This window comes from Alligator mississippiensis, chromosome 7 (genome assembly GCF_030867095.1).
Source record: "Alligator mississippiensis isolate rAllMis1 chromosome 7, rAllMis1, whole genome shotgun sequence".
NCBI lineage: Eukaryota > Metazoa > Chordata > Crocodylia > Alligatoridae > Alligator > Alligator mississippiensis.
Window position 1 is genome coordinate 17,432,216 of NC_081830.1, and position 18,506 is coordinate 17,450,721.

Genomic DNA, 18,506 nt, shown 5'->3' on the forward strand with positions numbered 1-18,506 from the left:
CAGGCTCTGGGATTGCATTGCAAGGACATGCACTTGGAGTACCCATTAGAGCTTCCCAGAGAGCTCCCAGTAGAGCAGGGTCCCACCAGACACTCATCGCAGGTTTGGGAGGGGAAGTGCATTCAAGCTAGCTCCTGGATGAAGCCTGAGAGCATTTCACTGGCTCTGTGCTTCCTTCCCTTGGGAGCCCAGCCCAGCCCAGCCCAACCGGGCAGCGCTGTAACGCGGGGCAGTGGTCAGCATGCCACGCTTCTGTGGCTTCCAGTTGGACCTGCGCATCCTGCAGGTTTCAGGACATCAGGTCCCCTCTGCACCAGGACCGGTTCAGAGCTTTGCTGCCACTTGCCATGTCGAGGCCTGCTGCATCCAAGTGCCTCTTTCATTCAGACCCCTTCCCTCCCGGCAAAGCTCTCTCTCGTTTACAGCTGAATTCTCCAATTCATTAGTGGTGCTAACTGGCTCCTCTCTTCTGTGAGGCCTCAGGTGACAGTGGCTTTTTCACGCTCCCAGGCTGCCGAGCTCTGGATTTGCCTCTCAATGAGGTGTAGTTCCTGCATTACACAGCACAAGCTGTTTCAGCAACAGGAGCTTTGTGTGCCTGCGAGGGGACGGCCTGCTCAGGGCAGCACCGTGCTCCTAGGGCTGGCACCCGGCAGAGTCCCACTATCACCTCCTGGGAACGCATGAGGCATATGCTCCTGGCACAGAAACAGGGTGAAAATGCACCCAGGGATCAGACAGGTGCCCCCAGCACCCCCAGCTTGGCAGAGTTTTGCCGAGTCTCCGTAGGCCTCTTGGTAAAGGAGCCATTCTTCACGAGGGGAGGCAGAGGTACACCATGTGCCCGGCTCCACCGGGACCTACTGGGAGTCCTTGTTGCCACCCTACACACCAGCCACGGGTCATTGCAGAGCCCCTTGGCAACCCACAGCTCATACCCCCGGCTTCCTTGGGGCTGGGCTGTAAAAAATAACGCACGGTAAACATAGCACGTAGTAAAAATAATGACACCCAGTGCCGTGGGGTGCCAGGCAGCACCGCAGCAATGCACAGAGCGAGGGAAAAAGGGTCGGGCAGAGCCGTACATCCCAGCTCTGGGCTCCTGCAGCTCTCCCGAGGAGAGGACGGGGAGTGGCCGGACCTGCGCGGGGGTGGGGGGCAGCCGGTGCTGCGGTGCCCCACGACACAGGAGAGGAGGCGGCGGCAGAGGCAGGGATGCACCCTGCCTTCAGCTCCGGCTGCCCTCGACCCACCCCGGCCTGGGACACTGCACCTGAGTGGCGTGCCCCAGCCCCGCTGGCTCGGAAGCTGCGGCTTCTGCCCGGAGGCCAGGCGGGCGGCAGGGGCGGCGGGGGCAGGTGGAGGTGGCGGGCGGGGAGCAGGTGGCGGGGGCGGGCGGGGGGCGGGGCGAGGCGGGCCGCGCGGAGCTGATTGGCTGCGCCGCGCTCACAAGCGCTGTCCCCGGCGCGGCGCGGCCAGAGCCGGCCCCGGCCCCGGCCCAGCCCCATCCCCGGCCCCGGCCCCGGCCCGGCGGCAGCATGGGCGGCGGGCGCGCGGCGCTGGCGCTGGCGCTGGTGGCGGTGCTGGCGGCGGTGCTGGCGCCGGCCCCGGCGGGGGGCAGCGAGTACGACTACGTGAGCTACCAGTCCGACCTGGGCGCCTACCAGAGCGGGCGCTTCTACCCCAAGCCGCACCAGTGCGTGCCCATCCCCGCCGACCTGCGCCTCTGCCACAGCGTGGGCTACGACAAGATGGTGCTGCCCAACCTGCTGGACCACGAGACCATGGCCGAGGTCAAGCACCAGGCCAGCAGCTGGGTGCCGCTGCTCAACAAGAACTGCCACATGGGCACCCAGGTCTTCCTCTGCGCCCTCTTCGCGCCCGTCTGCCTGGACCGGCCCGTCTACCCCTGCCGCTGGCTCTGCGAGGCCGTGCGCGACGCCTGCGAGCCTGTCATGCAGTTCTTCGGCTTCTACTGGCCTGACATGCTCAAGTGTGACCAGTTCCCCCAGGACGACGTCTGCATCGCCATGACCACCCCCAACGCCACCGAGGTGGCCAGGCCCAAAGGTGAGCCCCTGCTCCGGCCCCGCTGCCCTGCCATGCCCGAGGGGCTGGCGCTCCCGGGACCAGCCCGCGGGCACGCTCCTTGCTCCCGGTACGGCTGTGCTTCTTGAGCACGGGGCGCTCCAGTACCCAGACCTGTCTCCCTCTGTGTGCTGGCGGTGGTGCAGGGGGCAGGCGGTGTCTCTCTTCACAGATCCATAAAACAATGTCACCGCCGGAGCAGGGCAGCAATATCCTTTGTGCCTGCCTGCCTGGGGAGATGGGGAAAGGGAGCAACCAGCCAGGCGCACGCTTTCCAAGGGGGCCTGCAGGGCTTGTTTTGGCACGGAAAAACCATGCCAGGGGCTGCCGAGGTCTGGGCTGCAAAGCTGGATGCACTGCTGTTGTCTGGAGAGAGGGGCAATGGCTTTGAGCAGGCAGGTTTCTCAAAGGCAGAGAGGCTCCCGGCCAGGTCGGCTGGGCGAGGTGCAAGCAAAGCCGCTCGTCGGGCTGCACTGGACATGCCGCCACGCACTGCACGGCAGGAGTTGTGCTGACACTTAGCTCTTTACCTAAAACTTTTTCTAAGCAGACGCGCAGCGCTGAGCCATGCCGTCCCTGGGACGGCTTTGGAGCTGGCAGCCAAGGGGGGCGAAGGAGAGGAGACAAAGGGCTGGGACGGGGATGCCGCTCTCCCCCTCCTGTCCTTTGGAGGGGACAGGCAGGCTAGATTTTGCCGATGGCGCAGGCATACGGCTGCTCTGCAGCCTGGGGACGGCATGGGGCTAAGTGGTCCCAGTGCCTTTTATCCTGTGCATGCAGGGCTTGTGGGGAGAGAAAGCTGCGTTTGCAGGAGTGCTCAAGCCCAATTACCTTTAGCAAACAAAGCGCTTTATGTTCTACGCTGGGCTGGGAGCCCCAGCCCTGGCCCTGGCCCCTGCCCTCTCCCTGGCCCTGGCCCCGGCCCGCCTGGCTTTCTCCTCTCCAGGGCTGGATAAAGCTTCGCTACTTTTCCCAGCAGAAATTGTGCAGTGCAGAATCCTCCTGTCACCGTGTCCCGGCTCCTCTTGAGGGTCTGGGAGCGAGGACTGACATCCACAGTGTGTCTGCAGGAGGCAGGGGCATGGTCAGTGTGCAGGGGTCTGGAGAAGTGGGTGTGGGACAAGTGGTGTGACCCTGGTGTGGGGGGCGGAGGGGTGCACTGGCATATCCACACAGGAAGCTATCCCCCGCATGGGTCCCAACCAGCTGGCCAGTGCAGGGCATTGCAGGGTTCGTACCCGCACTGCAGGGACTCAGGCAGAACAAGTGTCCTGTGCCCTGGAGTGCAGGGAGCTCCTGCACCACCATTCCATAAACACCCACCTTGCACTTCGGGGCCCCGAGCCCAGCACCCTCCTGCAGCAGCACCTGGGGAGAGGGGAGCCCTGCTTCCCCCACGGGGGCTGCTGTGTCACCACAGTGGAGCCAGCTCAGGCCTCCAGCATTGGCAAATTTGACTCGGGCTGTGGGAAAGGCTTGTCCTTCGAGCCCCGGAGGCTCAGGCTGTCGCAGCAGCCTTGGGGCATGTCTGGCGGCCTCTTTGGAGCCCCGATTCAAACCTGGAGCTCCATGAGCTGTGCTAGGATGGCCACAGCTGCACCAGAAGCTGGTGCCTGCCTGAGGGGAGCATGGCCCTGGGGACAAAGGCAGTTGTGGTGTTTTCCTTTGCAAGCGAGGGGCCACTCGTCTTGTAGAAATGTGAGCTCATGGGGAGGCTGGTGCTGGGGGTGCCCAGCTGGTGTGAAATTGAGGCAGTCCTGCAGTCCATGCTGCCAGCAGTCCTACCATGCAGCAGAGCTGGCCACATGGGTGCCCAGGAGGCACAGGGGTGGGGAAGACCCTGTGAAGTTTGCAGCTAGGACCCTGGGCAGGCACTTTGTAGAGTGCCAGGGCCAGGTCACATCAGGCGTGGGCAGTCTGCTGACTCCAGGTGCATTGGCTGCAGTGGGACTCTGGGATCTTGCAGCAACTGTGATACAATGCAATTTGATGCTGGCTAGGGTCTCCTCAGCATGGTAAACAGAGGGAGGCGTCACCTCTGTGTGCTGGACATGCTGTTGGAGGTGCCTCGTTTGCAAGAAGCAGCAGCCACCAGAAGTGCGAATGCCCATGTTGATATACCACGCGTAGTCTGAAGCAGCTCGGAGGTCCTGGCAGCGTGCGTGCAGGGAAGGGCTGGGCTTGCACTGGAGGATGAGGACCTCAGGGACCCAGAGGATGGATGGCCCATGCTGCTTCTCAGCAGTGTCCAGGGCAGGCAGGCTGCCCCCCAGGCTTTGCACCCTCCACCCCCGCTCTGCTGCAGGGTCTTTTCACAGATGTACCCCTGGCCTCTCTGCGGCTGAGCTGACAGGCCTGCAGGCTCCATGCCCTCTCCCCAGCCCGCTCAGCCTGTGTGAACCTGACCTAACCCAGAGCCCCTTGCATACTCGGGCTGGGGCTGGGGCTGGGGCTGGGCTGGGCTGGCTTCCTGTGGGCTTAAACCAGGCCAGGGCCCAGTGCTGCCCCCTCCCTCACTCCCTCCTTCCCAGGTCTTAATAAAAGCGAGGCTGCCAGCTCCTTCCCCATTAACACCTCTGCCGAGGAATTCGCTCCGCGCGCTGACCTGCCGAATTCCTTTCTGCTCCAGCACAGGCCACAGGCCCCCAGGATGCACCAAGGGACTCGCAGATTAATATAGCATTACACATTCCTTCTTCTGCCCGCCTGCGAGCCTGCTCCAGCGCCACGTGGGCTGGAAGCCTGGCAGGGCAGTGGCAGGCAGGAGTGCTGCCTGGGCAGGAGCTCGGCCCCTGTGCAGGCACGGGTGGGATGTGACCTGGGTTCTGCCACTGATCTCCCCGCTCCTCCACCCCACCCCCGTGCCTCAGTTTCCCTTCTGCTCTCCCACTGTGTGCACAAAGGGGCCAGGTCTTGATGAGGGCATGCATGTCACAAATGCCCATGTCCTTGCTCTCACTACACAGGGGCCAAGGGGATTGCAGCACAGTAAGACATAGCAGGAGTACATATAGCAGTGTTGGCTTTTTCAGGGCTAAAGAGCACCTCAGCTCTGCAGCAGAGGTTGGGGGGGAAGTGCTGTGCCCCATGGCAGACAGGATGCAGGTGACAATAGCAGGAAAAAGACTCATGTCCAGCAGGTGCCTCCCTCAGGCCAACTCAGTGCTGGGGATCAGCCTTGGGGTACCCATATGTGGGGGAGGTCCCTGTTGCATGCAGCATGCGTGGCAGCGCAGGGCGTCATGGTGGCAAAGACTGCTCGTGCCCATGCTGAGCCCGAAAGAGACCCTCCTGTGCCAGGACACTGCTTCCTCCCTGGCTGGGAAGTCTGGTGGGCTGCACGCCAGACCGCGCAGTGGCCAGGTCACCTCAGCTGAGCGTCTGGCCCCAGAATCGCTGCTGCCTGCCAGCGCTGACCTGTTGTGCCCTGGTCCCAGGCAGGCCTCAAGGCTTCTGACAGGGCTGGGGGCCAAGCGGGTGATCCTGCGTGCGTACAAGCTGCCGCTGCTGCCAGCGTGACCCTGGGGCAGGCAGCACCCGAGGGCTTGTGCCTTCTGCCTGCCCTGCAGCAACCTGGGCTCAGGGGCTCTGGGGTAGCAGCTGGATTGCAGAGACAGGCATCCAGGGAGGGATGAGCTAGGAGGAAATCAGGTGCCATGACTTGCGCCTGTCTTGCTCAAGGACAGAGGTAAGGGCCCCGCACTCAGAGATTCTGGGTGTATGCCCAGGTAAGGGCTTTATCTCTGCCCTTGAGCAACACAGGCGCAAGTCATGGCACCCAATTTGCTCCTAGCACATCCCCATCCCTCCCTGGATGCCAGGGAGCAAAGCCTCACGGGGCAAAGCCTTCCAGGGCCAAAGCCTGTGGGACATGCAGACCTCCATGCTCATGCTGCAGTGGAGGAACGTGCCCCAGACCCCCCGCCTGCCTCTCATGGGAGCCCACGGGGTGGGTGGTGAGTGCCTCGCTGGAGGGCAGCAGGAGGGGTCTGCATACAGCAATGAGCATCCAGCACTGATGTCCTCTCTTCCTCTCTGTAGGCTCAGGCGTGTGCCCCCCCTGCGACAATGAGATGAAGTCGGAGGCCATCATAGAGCACCTCTGCGCCAGTGAATTCGGTAAGAGGCCGTGCATGACATCTGCATGAAGGAGAAGGCATCATCGGCCCTGGTGCCCCCCAGATCCCAGGTGCCTTCCTCCCCTTGCCCATGTCTCAGCTCTGTCCTGTCTGCACTTGGGAGGCTGAGTGCAGTTATCAGGGGTGGGTAGCAGCTTCCTGCCCCAGGCCCCTTGAGCATGGTCTGCAAGGCTGGTGGGACGGTCTGGTCTCTGCCTTTCACTTCCATCTCATGCCCTACAAGCAGAGGTGTTTCTGCTCCACAGGGCCCGTGCCCTCGGCCCTGGTCCCAGAGCATGGCTGGCTCTGGATCAGCATGGCACCACACTGGGTTGCGTCTGCTCTTGGTTGGGGGCATAGGGGCCAGACCCGCACCAGGTGCTTGGTGCTGCTAGAGCAGAACAGCTCAATTGACATGCACAAGGGACAGTGCAGTGGCAGGGGGTGGGGGTGGCCCCAGCCCCAGCCCCTGGGGCAGGCAGTAGGCAGGTACCAGGGCCTGTCCCCAGTGGGTGTTGCCCCACGCAGCTGGGTCGGTGGTGTGCCTCTGAACACGTGTGCCTCTCTGAACATGTGTGCCTCTAGATGTCACTGTTGTGCTGCCAGAGGTCAGTGGGGGAGAGCAGGACGACAGCGGATCCTGGTGGTCCCAGTGACTCGGGCACAGCCGCCTGTCCAAGGTGGCTCCATCCCGGGGCAGGGTACCTGAGCTCTGGATCCCAGCACCTGCTGCGGCTGTGCCCAGCCGAGGCTCCTGGTGCAGTGTTCGCTGCTGCTGGTTGCTGAACGCAGCCCGGGTGCTCCCAGAGGGCTGCAACCCCAGCTGGGGCTGGCTTCTGGAGCAGTTGCCCTGTCTGGGCAGGCAGGCAGGCAGGAGGAGGGGGTTGAATTCAGCTGCCTCAGTTTCCCCAGGGAAGACCCCGTGGGCAGGGCTGCACAGCCTGAAGCCCTGCTCACATGGCCAGGGGCAGGCAGCGTGTTGGCAAGAGCCTAGGGTGCCCCAGTCTCTGCCCCACACCCAAAGGCAGGACTGTTCAGCCAGGAATGTTATCTGATGGGCTGGGCATCACACACCGCAGCAAGGGGGAGAAGAGGCGGGCACGATCCTGGTCTGTGATGAGCGAGGAAATGGCCGGGCCTCCAAGGACCTTGTTAGGTACCGAGAGGACGCTGTTGGTCAGCATCCCTCTGCCCAAGAGTACATTGGCACTATGTGGCCTTGCTGAGGCCATCGCTAGGCTCAGAGGGCCACTCTGCCTTTCTCCCCCAGCCACTTGAGCAAGTAGCAGCCCAGGGTCAAGGGCTGGGAGCGCAGGGGCCTTGAGGGTGTCTTTGAGGCATTGTCCCTCGGCAGGTCCAAGTGCAGATGCCTGAGGTGGGACCGGGGAGCTGCTTGAAGCAGTGACCCTGAAGCTCTGGATGGAACTGTGCCGAATGCGGGCTGGCTTACCAGCGCAGTCAGAGGTAGACAGGGCTTCGGCAAACCTAGAGGGAAAAATCTCAGGCTGTCCAAATTGAATGCAGCGCCCAGCGGCTCCAACATCATCACCAGCCTGTGCAGCTTTCCTGGCAGGTTGTAAAAGGCAGGCTGAGCAAGGTGCGCATTCCCCTGCGCGCGGCCATTCCCCCACCTGCCCTGCCAGCTGTCTGCCTCCCTGCCTGCTGCCTGGCTTGGCCAGACCTGCCAGGCTGGAGGCCAGTTGGTTCCAGGACAGGAAAACATCAACAGGAACAGCTGGGCAGCAGCCTCCCAGGAACGCGTGGGCTGCCCGCCGGGTCCTGGAGCAGCCACGGCATCCAGAAGGAAGGTGGAGACCGGGGACCTGCCTAGCTCTGGACATGCATGCTCAGGAGTCTGCTGCATGCAGCGCCCAGCTACAGCCCCCTTCTTGTGGGGCTCCTTGCCTCGGGGGGGGGAGGGGATGGGGCCTGGCAGGGGCATGCGGAGTGCCCTGCAGGCCAGATGCAGTGGGATGCCTTCTTGTGCCGCAGGGACAAGCGGGCCCCCATGGAGCTGGGGGAGGCGTACTGGGGGCTGTGCTGTCGTGCCGTCAGTGGGAGACCTTGCCAGAAGATGTAGGCCACTTGTAGGAAAACCTGTAGGCCACGGCCAGGCTGGGGGAGGTGGAAATGCAGTGGGGGTTTAAGCCAGCTCTGTATTGCAGCACAGACAGCTGAAGGCACATAAGCTGTGCGGACACGGTATCATCTCTAGAAACCATCCCATTCACAGGGCAAACAATCGGGGCACAACCCAGTCCTGGAGAGCCAAAGCATGTGGTCCCACTGCCCCACTTCTCCCCAGAGACTCCTGCCTACCTCATCTCTTACCTGCGGGGCTCAAAGGGGCGCAAGCAGGAGGAGAAGCATCGGTGCAATGCCAGCCCCTCACAGGGAATCTGTCCTAGCCGGCCGGGGGGCACCCGCTAGGAAGGCGTCTGCTCTTGGAAGGCTCCTCTGAGGCCACGAGCACACTGGGGTGGGTGTTTAGTCTGCAAGCAGCGCTGGAGGGCAATTGGCCACAGAGGATAGCTGTTGGGCATCGCAACAGTCACTGAGCTGCTCAGACGAGGGCTTCTCCTGAGCTCCCACCAGGGAACAGCCTGGGCAGTTGGCATGTTGCTGGCCCCTGCCAGTCCTGGTGCACGCAACAGGCTGCAACTCCAGTGCGCTAGCAGGGCGGCTGTCAGCAGGTCTCTCGCCCCACTCTGTTCTCGCCAGCATCTCGCCCCACCGCTTCTCATGATCACACTGCCTCTGGTGCTTATGACGTGGGGATGCTTTGCAGAGTTGCGGCGGGAGTTTGGGTGGCTGTGGTGCAGTTGTAGCTGGGGAGGGTGGGCACAGCTGTTGGCGGCATGCAGTAATGCGATGCTGCTAGGACAGGGAGGGAAGAGTGCCATGTGCCACATGTGCCCTGGGACAGGATCCAGGGTGCACTGGGCATGTAGGAAGACCCCTGGTGTGCACAGCAGGTTAGCCTGGCAGCAGGACCCTCAGGGGATTTTCCTGTGAGAGTTGCTGCAGCCAGTCCTTACTGAGTTTGCATACGCAGACAAGGTCACAGCCTACGGAGATGAGGTCATAGCCCACGCCTGCACGTTGTTGAGGCAATGAGAGGAGAGACCACAAAGGGCTCTGAATGCGTGTAGGCTGGTGCAACCCAGGGCAGGAAGGCATAGCCCCATGGCCCCTGAGCTCACTAAGGGCCTGCTCCAAAAACTAGGGAAATCTCCCTTGGCCCCAGCCCCTGAATAACTGGGCTGGCTGGCACTGCACAAAGCAGGAAGGGTGCCCCGTGTCCACAGGAAGAAGCAGCTCTGACTGTGGCTGATGCAGAGAGTGAAGGAGCCCTTGCAGCCTCCCGTCCGTGGGAGCCGGGTGCTGCTGTTCCTTTGCACTGCAGCAGTGAGGTTCAAAGTGACCCATGCAGGGATGTCTGCATGGGGCCACAGCACGAATGGGGCTGGCAGGGCTCTGGTACCAGTGCCAGGCCTGTGGCTGGAGCCTGGCCAGTGCTGGAGGGCGCCTGCCCCTTCTGCAGAGTGCCCTGTGGTCGGGGCTGGACGGGGCTGCCAGACCCCCAGGCTCTCTGCAGCCCCTGCACAACTCCCATGCAACAGGGACCCAGGGGTCTGAGAGGTGGGGTCCCCTCTGTGCCCCCTCCCTGCCACGCAGCCCGGGTTCCTCTCTCACCTTGGGCCAGGCTGGGCCTGAGGCTGCTCTGAGTGATTTTATTTACCCTTCCTGCCCTTTGTGCAGGGCATGCGGGGTGGGGGGCTCTTGTTGCAGTGGAAACAGGCATCAGATCAATACACGCTATTTATTTTTCCCCTTGACTGACAGCCCCTTGCCTGCAGCCTTCTTCTCTTACAGCCTAATGTGTCTTCTGGCAGGTTTCCTCGTTCCAAGAGATTTTCGAGGCTGGAGCAGCAGCATTTTTCTGCTCCCTCTGTCTCTCCGCCCCCGCCCCTTGCAACCCAGGGGGCTGGAGTGGGGCCCTGCCGAGGTGCTCTGGGCAGCTGCCTCACAGCAGGAGGGCTCCCTGTGCCACTTGGAAGGCAGGGGCTGCTGAGGTGGGCAGTGCTGGAGGGTATGAGGGCAGCAGCACGTGCCCTGCTGCCCCAAAATCTGGCGTGAGCTGATGCTCCAGCTCAGAGACCGTGTCTCGGGCAGGTTTGCTCCAGCCCAAGCCCCTTGCACCCATGGAATGGCTGCTTCCAGCAGAGCTAGGACCACGTCCATCTCTCTCATGCCGTCGATCCCTGCGGCAGAGCCCCATCCCAGCGACCCAGAGTCTCTGGCCTAGGGGAAGCAGCAGCCAGAGGGAGGCCAGGCTTTCTCCTTTGACAGCCTGAGCCTGCAGCCCTTATCGATAAGAACCGTGGCCAGCACTGAGCAACCCCTGGCTCACTGGACCCCAACCAACTCGTGGGGCCCCTGCTCTTCCTGCAGCCGCAGCTGCCAAGACCCGATTCACCCTGAGTGAGCAAACATTTCCCTATCTCCTGTTTCATGCGAGCGGAAATTGGAGCAAACATGTTGATGTCTTCTGCGCTCACTGCTCTCCCCGCGTCAGCAACAGTGGAGCCCTGCTACGATCTGATATGGGCCCTCAGCAGTCAAGGACGAGTTCCTGGCTTCAGTCCATGGGGGCTGCACATTGTCTCAGCAGAGGGACAGTCTGGCCCTGGAAACCCACTTCATGGCGGCATCACCACCCAGCCTCAGCAGTGGTGGCATGTCCCTCAAGCATGCACCACATGTTTCAAAGGAGCCAGAGGACGGCCAAGAGGCCAAGGCAGGAGGGATAACTAGGGTCAGAGCTCTGGGGCCACCAGTCTGGGTGGTGAAGCTTGCCAGGGTGAGAGCCTGCATTTTCCTGGGGGTGGCCCTTGTCCTATGGGTCCATGTGGCCTGCTCAGGTTTGGAGCACGTGGGAGCAGCCCCCTGGGCCGTCGGCGTGGGAGCCAAGGGACCGCGGTGGGTCCAGGGCTGGCTGAGCTACAGACTGCCCTGGGCTTTGGTGCTTCCAGCCTGCAGGAGACTGCAGCCTTGATTTCTGGCGAGTGCTTCCTGGGGCCCTGGCGTCCATTCCAGCTCCGCCGTCTCCACCTCCCCCTCAGCCCGAGATGGATTTGGTCTAGTGGTGGGGGAGCCACAGCACTGGGGTCCACGGGAAGGAAACTGTTTGTTTTGGCAGCTCACCCGGAGCCCGGAGCCAAGCCTCGCTCAGTCCTGATAACTGCCTTGATTTAGATCCTGCTCCTCCCCTCCTGGGCCAGGCTGGGGTGAAGGTGTTTGCCGGGGCCGGCGTGGGTATGTGCTCTGGGGGGGCTCCATGGCACAGGTCTCACGAGGGCAGCTGTCGCTGGAGCTGGCGTTCTGTGCACAGACCCCAGAGGCTTTGCCCCGATGGCGGGGCTGAGGAAAGCTGCTCCCTCGGCACGTCTGCCCAGTCTGCAGCCCGGCGTAGGGAGCAAGGCTGCGGGTCTCAGATGTCGCGGTGGCAGTGGCTGATCAGCCAGGCGTCCTTGCTGCCAGCGGCAGAGCCCGGCTCTGTGCTTTATCTGAGCAGGTGACGGCAACAAGCCCGTGCATGGGTAACGAGGTCTTCCTGGTGCCATTGCATTCCTCGGGTTTGGGAACAATCTGCTGCGGGGGAGAGAGCGGCCAGCCCGTGACGGCATGCGCGTGGGGGAGTTCTCTGCCTGCGAGTTACTTCCAGAAAGTTTGTCATTGTTGTGCTGAGCTGCCTTGTTGTGCATGGGCCATTGCCAGAAAGGTTTGTCCCCATTCATTGTCTTTGGTGTGAAGCAGCTTCCCCAGCCCTGCAGCATAGCTACATGGACCTTACAGAAGCTGGGGGCAGCACAAGGGAAGCTACAGCCTGACCCGTGCCTTGGGGCTCAGCCGTTCCTTTGCTTTCTGGACCTGTTGAAAACCGACCTCAGCTGAGCCCTTTAGCCCCTTGCGCATCCTGATTTCAGAAAACAAAGTAGGAAGAAAGTTCCTCTCCGGTTTCTAGCGCGCTCCTCCTTTTCTGCTTGGCAACCGCATAATGCAGCGGGGCTGGCAGGCATGGTGGACGCTTCTGGCACACGAGCAGATAAATCCCATCACCACTGCTGCCAATGCAGTGGCTGGGAGCATGGGGGTAATAGACGGATCCTGCTGCCTTTTCAGGGTTGTCATCACCATCTCCTTCCACCCTGTGTGTCTGGAACGGTGCATGGAGCTGCCGTCCAGGACTCCACATGTACTGCGCCCTGGCAGCAGGACCCAGCTGAGCAGCCTCCCACAGAAAGCCACAGTAGGGGCCCCCTCCCTGCTAGCACCACGAGCCTTCGCGTGGCTGCCACTGCTGCTGCCACCAGCGAGACCTTTCGGGCACAAAGCGGGAGGGAACCCCCTCCCCAAGCATGCTTTTCGGCGACCCTGCCGTAAACCCCCAGATGATGGAAAGATGTTAGTCATTCTTGGCCACGTGTGCTTCCCCCAAGGAGGCGGCGGAGCCAGATGGCACCGGAGCGCTGTGTTAATGCACAACACATTTCCCTGGCTGTTCCCATGCACACTGCATTCCTCTCCTTGGCCGTGGCAAGGAGCATTCGTTTTGACTCAGGTTGCGATTTGCTCGGGAAAGCGTGGAGCCCGGAGAGGGGAACAGTTTCTATTGAAGTTGGATCAGATTAGCTCTCCTTCTCCGAGGGGAAGGTGCGAGCCGGCTGCCTGCGCCGTGCACCTTTGTTAGTGCCGTGCAGGGCTCCTTCCCCATTAGACACGCTTGTTTCCAAGGGGGCTTTGCTGCTCCAGCGCAGAAACTTGCAGCACTTGGGAGCTGGTTCGCAGGCACCCGGGGGCCAGGGGCAGCTAAAGGAATATGCTGGAGAGGTGAAGTTGACCTTTTAAGTGGCCTGTGCAGGCATCTCGCTTGGTGCCGGTGGAACAGGGAATAGCGGTGTTTATTCAGCTAACAGTTTGCCAGCAGAGAGCGCGCAGTGCTGGCTAAACAAGTCCCTCTTTCAAATCAAAAGCACCCAGCATGGGTTGAGGGACTGGGCTGCTCTAAGAGGCCTGGCCAGTCCTTTGGCCTGTAGCAGGGGACCCAGGCCCGCTCGCTGGCGTGGCAGGATGCTCAGGGTCACAGAGCTCTGCGGGGGAGCCCTGCGGTTTGTGGCTCTGGGGCTTTTGGCTTCAGGCCTACACAGTGGCTCACCGCAGCCTCTCCGCAATGGGCTGTTGGTCATTATTTCTGACTTGTAATGCCTAGCCCCTGGGGGGCCCAGGCTGCTGGCCAAACAGGATCCATCCCAAAGCACTTCCCTCCACGTATAAGGTAAGGGACAGGAGGCAGAGGCAGTGCTCACCCAGGTTAGCCTGATGAAGCGAGCTCGCATTCAGGCCAGCCTGCGCTATCCATATTTCCGGTTTCTTTAGTCTGTAAGGTGCATGCCCCCCCGTCCCCACACAGGGTTGGTTTGATTGAGTCAGCCTTGTTCAGGAGGTGTGTCCTTCTCTGTTGTTTTCCAGCTCTGAAGATGACAATAAAGGAGGTGAAAAGGGAGAACGGGGATAGGAAGATTATCCCGAAGAAGAGGAAGGCGTTGAAAATGGGCCCCATCAGGAAAAAGAACCTGAAGAAGCTCGTCCTGTACCTAAAGAACGGGGCCGGGTGCCCATGCCACCAGCTGGACAACCTGAACCACTACTTCCTGATCATGGGCCGGCAGGTGAAGAGCCAGTACCTGCTGACGGCCATTTACAAGTGGGATAAGAAGAACAAGGAGTTCAAGCAGTTCATGAAGAAGATGAAAAGCCCAGATTGTCCCACGTTCCCGTCAGTCTTCAAATGAGGCGGCAGCCAGAGGGACTCCTGCTGGTGTGGACCTTGCACAGCCCCGGCCCGGGGCTCACACATCCCCCCTCTAGTAGTGGATGTTGTCCCCATCCCTGTTTTGTTTCTTTGTCTTTGTTAGAGCTTCCTTTCAAGGTCTGCCCCAGCGTCCATACCCCCCTGGACACGGGCATCGACAGTGTGACACCCCCGCACGGCACAGTCACCCCCTGTTGACACCTGCGGTGTGGGATGGCCCCTGTTGCTGTTGTGAGATGCAAGCCTGTTCAGACGTGGAGCCTGGCAGGGCAAGGAAAAGGGGGGAGGTGAAACTAGAAGGATAGACCAGAAGGGACCAGTGAGACCAGCCAGTCTGACGTCTCGTACCACACAGGCCAGGGGGCTGCCCTGAATTCCCTCCTGTCTGAGCTAGACCGTAGCTGTTAGGAAAACATCCAGTCTCACTGTAAGGATCTCCAGCGATGGAGAATCTGCCACGGCTCTGGATAAATTGTCCGATACTTCATTTTCCTCGCTCAGAAAGCCGCACCTTGTTTCCGTTTGACACTTGTGCAGCTCCACCTCCAGCCTTTGGAGCTCGTCTGTCCATCTGCTGGGCGGGGGGAGCCCTGCGTGGGCACAGGGAAAGTCCTAAATGGCCTAGAACCAGGAACAGCTCCCGCTGGCCCTGCTGCAGGTCCACTTCTTGCTGATGCCCTGTTTGCAGGTACTTTTGAGCCCTGTCCATTAGCCAGAGTTGTCTGGGTATCAAAGCCTCGCAGAAGGCATCAGAGCGATCACCTCTACCAAGCAAGCCAGCACCCTCACACACGTATGTCACCTTAGTTGGACAGGATCTGTTTCCCAGAACACCGTAATGCCTGGCATGAATTGTATTGCCCTCCCTTAAGTCTGTACTAACTCCGTCCCACATCAGTCATTCCTATTTTAGCCTAGATCATCCTATTGAATCAGCCTGACATGCACTTGCAATTCCCCGGCTTCGAGGTCTACACTTACTCTAGTCATCTGGTGCATTGATTCCTTTCTTAGCTCAGAGGGCTGCTGATTTCCCCCCACCCTTTTCCCCTGTGGGTTTTACAGCTGCTTTTCCTGCAGGCCACCTGGGGAAATGCCTGTGTTAATTGTAACAGAGCGATGCAGTTAAGACAGGCACACTGTGGAGAGTCCCTGCGGGGTTCCTGAAACTGGCTGTCTTTTCCCTGATGCAAAACGAACTGTTCCAGGCCACGTGCTTCGGTAGGAGTTGCTGTTGGACCCCATGCACTCGAGCGCCGCGGGTAGCTGAGGAGGCAGGGGAAGCTGGCATGAAACAGCCACCCGGAGCTAGAGGAACCCTGGCCTGGCATTGACTGTGGCCAGACGGCAGCAGATGCAGTGGGCTTCGCTCCAGCTGCCTGCAAAGCAGCTGAGCTGGGCAAAGCTGGTCAGGTTGCTGTGGGGAAGCTTGCCATTGGCAGAGCGCAGGGATGAGCGGTGGTTTTGCATCAGAGAAGAGTCACTGAGCAGATGGGAATTTGCAAGAGATGCAGTTTTAGGGGCTGGTGAGCAGCTAGTGGGCTCCTCTCAGCACTGCTTCATGCTAGGGACAGTACTTTGCACCCTGACTTCTACTCAGGGTGGAGCAGTAGCTGGTATTTGCATCCAGCTCCGCTGTCCCCAGTGGGCAGCATGAAACCAGACAGAAATCCAGGTCACGTAGGCTTAAAATCCCAGTCGCCCTGTGCAGGCAGGCTGTGCCCCGCAGAATGACAGGCTTATCTCCAGAGAGTGCTTCTTGAACCAGGGTCCAGAGACATGTGAGGCTATGGCCCCGAGCGGGATGATACCCCTTTGCTCACCAGTATCTTGCATGCAACAGACTGTCTGATCTTGCGGGTTAACGGGGTTAATCCATTTGCTACACTCTGTTTAACAGAGCAAGTTTAGAAAGACAGTGCCCGGGAAACACCGCATTGTTTGCATTTCCCTCTCTCTTGTACAGCATGTTCATTACCTGGGAGCTCTCGTGGCAGGGGCACTTGCCCCCTTTTGCTGTTCTGGGACTAAAGAATGATCTGATTCTGGGTCCCAGGGACTGACACCATGCCAGGGCTCTGCGGTCAGCCGGACGGTGCATCCGGGTTAGGGGCAGCATCGCTCTCGGAGCTAGGTGGTGGAAAAGCAATTCTTTACTGTAATGACCGACTGAAAGCATCATATTGTTGTATATTAGCAGTTACTCTGACAGCTCTCTGACCCCCTGTTCTGCCCTCTGCAAAGACCCTTCTTCCAGGTTAGCACATACTATTTCAGGCAAGGTTTTCTGGACATTTCTCTGTTCCTGGATAGTAATTCTGCTCTTGCCAAATTGCTCGGCAAACTGTCAGCAGTTTAGAGAGCGCCTGGATCTAGCGATCTGCTGTGCCGGGGCATCAGTCAGACGCTCCGGTTCTGCTTTATGTCTTGTGATTAAAAACCTGAGAGCCCGTGTTTGCTGTTCCAGCCCATCCTTTGCAGGCAGCTCAGGGAGACTTCATTCTGGCTGAATGTAACTGCTTAGAGAGTTCATGTAGGAAAGTGTGGCAGGCAGGGGGTTTGGAGATGTTGGGAGGGGAAAAATGTAAAGTATTAGTGCAATTGGAGTCATAAAGATCCTGCCCTTCTAAAGCCTGTGAAAAAGCATGAGGCTTCCTTGTTACTGAAGGTGGCTGCTCTTTTTCTGTACTTAATTATGCCTTTAATGAAAACAGCAGAGCGGCTCCCAGCGCGAAGGCCAGGGCAGCCCCAGGGTCTGGAAATGAGCTATGACGTGAAGCCCACCCTAAGCTTTTCACTGTTGCCTGGAGAACAGCAGCCTCGTACCCAAGTCTGTCATTTCCAGACCAAGCCACTAAGGGAGTTCCTAGGAGTCACAGGGTTGCAGCTGCCCTGGCTGTCACGGTACAAGTTTGCTAGGAAACGTTGCAGAGGCTCTGTCTGATGGGAGCCAGAAGCCAGGCGAATCGTTCCCTGTCCCCTCCGAGACAGGCAGTGCGCACATTGGAGCTAGTGCGGGCAGACCTGCAGCCCTCTGCAGCAGGTCGATCGTTTTGCTCCCAGTGTCTGGCGTTTGTAACGCGCTTTGCACAGCTCACGAATACTCGGTGCGCTCCCCCTCTGCCCCGCTGGCTCACGGCACACCCTCGCCTCTGCGTGACTCCTGCGCTGACAAGGCAAGGGCACTTGGCTTGCATGTCAAGATGCCTTCAGAGAACAGGCCATCAGGATTCGCAGGCCCGAAAAGCAGAGCTCTCTTAGCAGGAAGCCTGTCTGCCCTGCACATCACCAGGAATGCCTTTTAGCAACAGCTGCATCCCAGCAGCTGGGCGGCACCCACCCCACGCAAAGGTGACACAGCCCTGGCGGGGGGGGTGCACGTGGCTGCAAGTACCACAGAGGCACTGCGCTAGTCCGCATCACAGCCGTGGCAGATCTGCTGCTGTCAGACCAGGGCTCCGTAGAGCCTGACGCCTGCAGCCACTCTCCGCTTCTCCTCCCCGTGGAGACGCGCAGAGCACTGGAGACTGAATAAGTTTCCTGGGCTTCGATCCTTTCTTTATGCCAGTGTTTTCTCCTTGTCTGCAATTTCCCGGCCGGGTTGCTGTTCTGAAGGGTGTTGCTAGCCAGACCTGTATCTGTTCTTCCCTCCAGCACTGTTCCTGCTTCTCCAGCCATGTATCAATATTCACTTCACTAAAATTGCTGAGTTAACCAATGCCAATGTGATTCCCCCCTGGTGTTTTTATAAAGAGATGTTGTTTTCTAACCCTGCTTTGGTGCCTGTCGAGTGCTGCCTGCAGCGGGAGGTGACAAAAGATGCTGGTGGGCAACAGCATATTGGCACAAGCTGCACACCATCCCCAGTGCCGGGCGTCCCTGCAGCTGGAGGGTGCGCTATGCCATTGCGGCCGCCAGCTGCTTGCACCTGAAACGAGGGTCTGCAGCTGCAGGGGTAATGCAAGGCCAAGCCCAAGGGAAGATCCCCGACAGCCCTCACACCACGCATACGGGCTGGATGTGTTTTTCAGTCTCTTGCATGCTGTGCCGTGCTGCTGCTTCTTGCTTTGGCCTGTCTCACCTCTCCAAGGCTTTTTCTCCCTGCTGAACATGTCTTTCACCTCTGTGCCACATCCCGTGCTAAGCTGTGGCCAGCACAGCTGTGTCAGTGGCATCCTGGGGCCCTGCCTGCTTAGCAAGCTTGGCCGGTGCCGTCAGGTTAATAGAGAAACCCCCAAGGAGTTTCCAGGTACCTGAATGCAATGGGCACGGGATGGCGTGGGGAAGGCCCTGGCGCTCTCCAGGAGACCTGTCCAGGCTGTAGCTGGCCAAAGCAGCATTTGTGCTGCAGAATGGATTTTTCCTAAACCTGCCTTGTCCAAAGTCTGGCAGCTGCAGCAGCTGTTTCCAGCTGTGCCAACAAT

The 18,506-nt window shown here is 60.1% G+C and overlaps 1 protein-coding gene across 1 annotated transcript; it reads left to right on the forward strand.

Annotated features, from left to right (window-relative positions):
• The first annotated feature begins 1,520 nt into the window (after positions 1–1,520).
• On the forward strand, positions 1,521–17,856 carry SFRP1 (secreted frizzled related protein 1). The gene is made up of 3 exons (XM_019496448.2): positions 1,521–2,070; positions 6,130–6,207; positions 13,740–17,856. Exons 1-3 carry the CDS (start codon positions 1,539–1,541, stop codon positions 14,060–14,062), a joined length of 933 nt encoding a protein of 310 aa, XP_019351993.2. The 5' UTR covers positions 1,521–1,538; the 3' UTR covers positions 14,063–17,856.
• The last annotated feature ends 650 nt before the right edge of the window (positions 17,857–18,506 follow it).

Bases quoted from the DNA above. Each gene is read 5' to 3' on its own strand.
- SFRP1 (XM_019496448.2), top strand. From the start codon at position 1,539: ATGGGCGGCGGGCGCGCGGCGCTGGCGCTGGCGCTGGTGGCGGTGCTG. The intron at 2,071-6,129 runs GTGAGCCCCTGC...TCCTCTCTGTAG, and splicing joins CGAGGTGGCCAGGCCCAAAG to GCTCAGGCGTGTGCCCCCCC. The intron at 6,208-13,739 runs GTAAGAGGCCGT...GTTGTTTTCCAG, and splicing joins CCTCTGCGCCAGTGAATTCG to CTCTGAAGATGACAATAAAG.